Source organism: Pteropus medius, unplaced genomic scaffold (assembly GCF_902729225.1).
Source record: "Pteropus medius unplaced genomic scaffold, Ma_sr-lr_union100, whole genome shotgun sequence".
In the NCBI taxonomy this organism is placed as follows: domain Eukaryota; kingdom Metazoa; phylum Chordata; class Mammalia; order Chiroptera; family Pteropodidae; genus Pteropus; species Pteropus medius.
Window position 1 is genome coordinate 3,468,116 of NW_024344436.1, and position 3,931 is coordinate 3,472,046.

The window sequence follows — 3,931 nt, forward strand, 5'->3', positions numbered from 1 at the left end:
AACCTCTTCTTGTTCAACAGAGCCAAGCTTTGTCTAAACATTGATTCATAGATATTTTAAAAGTTTATTTTGAAACCCAAGGCAAATCAAGCATCTCTTTTATTTTTTATTTTTTCTGGACTGAGATCTCTTGTCCCCATGATTTAATGGGTAAGAGAGCCCATATACAATATGCTGTTTCCCTAATCGGAATATCCATGTTACACTGGCTTTTCCAATCTGCTTGTCTATTTTGAAAAAGTTGTCTTCATATCTTTCTTCATCCTGGCTCCTTAAAGTTCCAATCGAGAATGTCTTAGAAATGATTATATTCTCAAACACAAAGACACAGACAGAGTATACCAAATCGCTCAAGCAGAGGGGGTAATTGGTTTATTATAAGAATTTCACGTGGCATAACAAGGGAGAAAGAAACTCATGGAAATCCAGAACCAGAAACTGCAGTCAGTCTCACATGCAGAAAAATGCCAGGGCTGTTCTGTTTCCAGGAAGCTTCACCACCTTGGCCATAGATGTGCTGTGCTCTTGCATCACCAATGCTACTCATTTTCTCTCTGCCTGTTTATTTCACTCAGTGTCTGCCTGTTTCTCTTCCTACCACTCTTATACCTTCCATTATCACATGCCTTCTCTTTATTCATAACTTCATCTTAGATAGGACACTGTAACTTGAACACTGTCTCATGGCATCTCTATATATTCTATAATCTTCAACTACCATGCCACCTGCTTCATTATTAACATCTTTTCCTTCATTCTTATGAGAAGAAACTGACTGGCCATCCTTGTACAAGATCTCCATTCCCAATTCAGTTGCCTAGTTCAATTATGTGCTACCTGGCAACCTGGCTAGCCAGGGCCATCATAACTCCATCCACACCGAATTGTGTCTCAAATCTTAGTTTCCACAAACTGAAGTGCCCTTAAAATTTTCCTTAATGCTTTGTCCCTATGCCCACGCAGGCTTTCTAGCACAACACTCTCTCACTCCCCAAAGAGCTTTACCAGAGAAAAATGTGGCTCATGCTGACAGTTAATTGGGACGCTGGAGTTAGTCCTCTTCTAACTCCAGAATTCAAAAAAAGGAGAGTGCCAGAAGGTGTCAGGGCCAATCCAAAGAATCCTAACCCAGAGGACTGGGGATAGATGAGGCTGAACTATGGTCACAGCATTCTCAGTACTAGCTTGAGATTATTTTGACCCAAGTGTTCATTTCCATATAAGAGATAATAAGTAGCCATTTCTGAATCCAACCCTATTCATAGCATTAGCATCATAAGGAAACCAAAACCCCCTTACAGATGTGAGAAAGAGATTTGCAAAACTTCAGTTTGGTGCTTCATTATTAATGAGACTCAACTACCCTTCACTGCTGCTGCTGCTGCTGCTTCTTTTTTTTTTTTAATAATTTTAAAAGTCTTCTCTAGTTTTCTATTTTATCATTTTATTTTATTTTATTTTACATTTTATGACTGCTACTCTTTTCACTACCAGCTGGCTTTCTCACTCTCCACTATTGGTTAGAAGAAGAAAGCAAAATACAGGTTTTGGAGAAAGGGGATGGTGAGCTGAAGAACGACCCAAAATCCAGGAGAGATGCAGAACTAGGTACCCATAGGGATGTTGCAAAAGTGATCTTTGTCACAACAGATTATCTCTGTCCTCTTTTCGGAAGCCAAGATGTTGATGTCTTCACATTTGGTCATACATGACAGTTTTGAATAATGGTACATACTTTTCCCTGAGGAGGTGAAATAGTGAGAATACAACTAAAATGATTATGTTTCCTCCTACCAAATTCCTAGGAACAGCCTCTCTTCAGAGCCTCGCTAACCTTTCTTTAGGTCCAGATAAGCTACCAAGGCTGAGTCTACTAATTACTGACCCAGGGAATGGATTTCATTTCCTAACCAATAAGGGACATCAGCTTCATCTTCACTCGATATTATGTTAAGGAAAAGTCGACTTTTGCCCTCCCTTCTATAGGACCACCCCATCTTTACTGATCCCACTCACCCACACACTTTGAAGGCAAAGAACAGTCTCTAAGGGAAGGAGGTAGTTATATTTAGCCACTCTGACCTCCATAGTACCTCTGTTTGTAAGGACGTAGATGTTCTCAACAGCACAGGACTGATGGTATTTTGGGATGCAGAAACTCATTACATCGTAGCATGTCCCAAGATGAAATTTTGAACATTTGTAACATATTCTTAAAGCCTCTGCCAGACACAGAAAGGGGTGTTTAAAGAATATGCTCTGGGGAATGTTTACCAGGACTGGGGGCTTCCCCCCAGAAACTAACCATTGCCTGGTGGCTCCTAACCTTTCTTAGGCCTCCCACTCCTTTGATAATCTGTAAAAGATAACATACAGACATAATCAAATGTTGCATTTGATTTCAAAAGGTCAGATCCTGTAAAATTTATCTATGGACCCCAAGTAATGAACCCCTTGTCTAAATCTAGATGATTTTGTCCAGTCATGAGGAAAAGGGAGAACCAAAGGGGATTTTAGCCTCTTTACTCCAAGAAATGGACTAAATTGGTCTGGGAGAAGATAAAACTCCTAGGATTCTATAATAAGAATGGATTATAGCCCCTCCGAAGATGGAGGGGAGGTTTATTTCTAAACATGTCACAAATTACCCATTTACTAAGGACTTTAGAGTAGCCACAGTCGTACCTGTGTGATATCTCTGAAGGTCACCTATGAAAAGAAGAAAAGTCTTCCTGTCATCATCTCACATATATCTGCCAAAGTCCCGAAGCCAATTTTGTAAATTTTCCCTCCTCCAGCATCTGTTCATCTCTTAACTGAAAACCAACTCCCTCTCTGCACTTACCATTATTCATGTTGACCAGAGAGACTATGCCCACCAGAAACAGAACAAACATCCTGGGACTTATTTCACGTGCAGTTCCCTGAGGAATGTGCCAGTTGAGCTCCTCTCCTTGAGTTATTCATCTAAATTATATAATCATAAAATTTCAGGAACAGACAGTACCTCGGTGTTCCCAGAACAAAACCATTAACTGGGTCTCACTACCCCTAAGGCATCTATTTTAAAATTCTATTCAATGATGAGCCGATATATACATATATTCCTTGTTGCAGAGCTAAGCCTTGAGCTATGCAGTGAAGTCAAATTTCTCTCTCACACTTTAATGTTTCAGGTATATTGAGACTGGATTTGGACACCCTAGTTCCTTTCAGCTCTCTTCATTAACCTACTCACTCTCCTCAGAATAGTATCAGATTTTTCTTTGTCTCACCTAGACTGAGGCACCAGTATATAAGCTCAGAATTCTGGGTGTAGTCTGAATGTGAGGGAAGCATTGGAGTGCCCTTTCTGTGCTATAAGGATGGAAGTTTCAGGAAAAAGACTAGCAGAGGTGAAATTTATCTAGTTTACCTTCAGATGGTTTCCTTTTGTAATTAAATAATTACTAAACACATACCAGATGCCAATATCATAGGAAAAGAAAATCCCAAGAAAAGCAGGACACAAATTAGTGGCCTCACAGAGTTTGGAGTCTAGTTTTAGAGACCACAAGTACATCAAGAACAGCTGGCTATGAGGGCTGAGATGAGAAACATTCCAATTTGACTGCCTAACCAGGGAAAGCTTACCTAAAAGGGAGTGGTTGGGCAGGACTTTTCAGGCAAGAAATGTGTTAGTTAAAGGAGTAGGGACAGGCACTCAAAGGAACACATATGTCAAAGTACAGAGATGTCAAACAACCTGACACACTGTGATGAGAGTGGTCATGTGGTTGCATGTGGATGAGCAAGAAAATAAGGCACAGAGATGCATCTTGTTGGAGGCGATGGCATAAGGGTAAAGAAAGGAGCTCCAGGGGACGATGCACTGGTCTTGCTGCTGAGATTACTAATCTCAAGGATGTAGAATGAAACTTCTTCCTCACTA

General features: G+C 40.3%; 1 protein-coding gene across 1 annotated transcript; it reads right to left on the bottom strand.

Moving 5' to 3' along the window:
* Window positions 1-1,604: 1,604 nt before the first annotated feature.
* On the bottom strand, window positions 1,605-2,855 carry PATE2 (prostate and testis expressed 2). The gene is made up of 3 exons (XM_039872918.1): window positions 2,846-2,855; window positions 2,094-2,222; window positions 1,605-1,741 (listed from the first exon to the last, which is right to left on the bottom strand). Exons 1-3 carry the CDS (start codon window positions 2,853-2,855, stop codon window positions 1,605-1,607), a joined length of 276 nt encoding a protein of 91 aa, XP_039728852.1.
* Window positions 2,856-3,931: the final 1,076 nt, after the last annotated feature.

Bases quoted from the DNA above. Each gene is read 5' to 3' on its own strand.
- PATE2 (XM_039872918.1), bottom strand. The intron at 1,742-2,093 runs GTACTATGGAGG...TCACCTCCTCAG, and splicing joins CTACGTCCTTACAAACAGAG to GGAAAAGTATGTACCATTAT.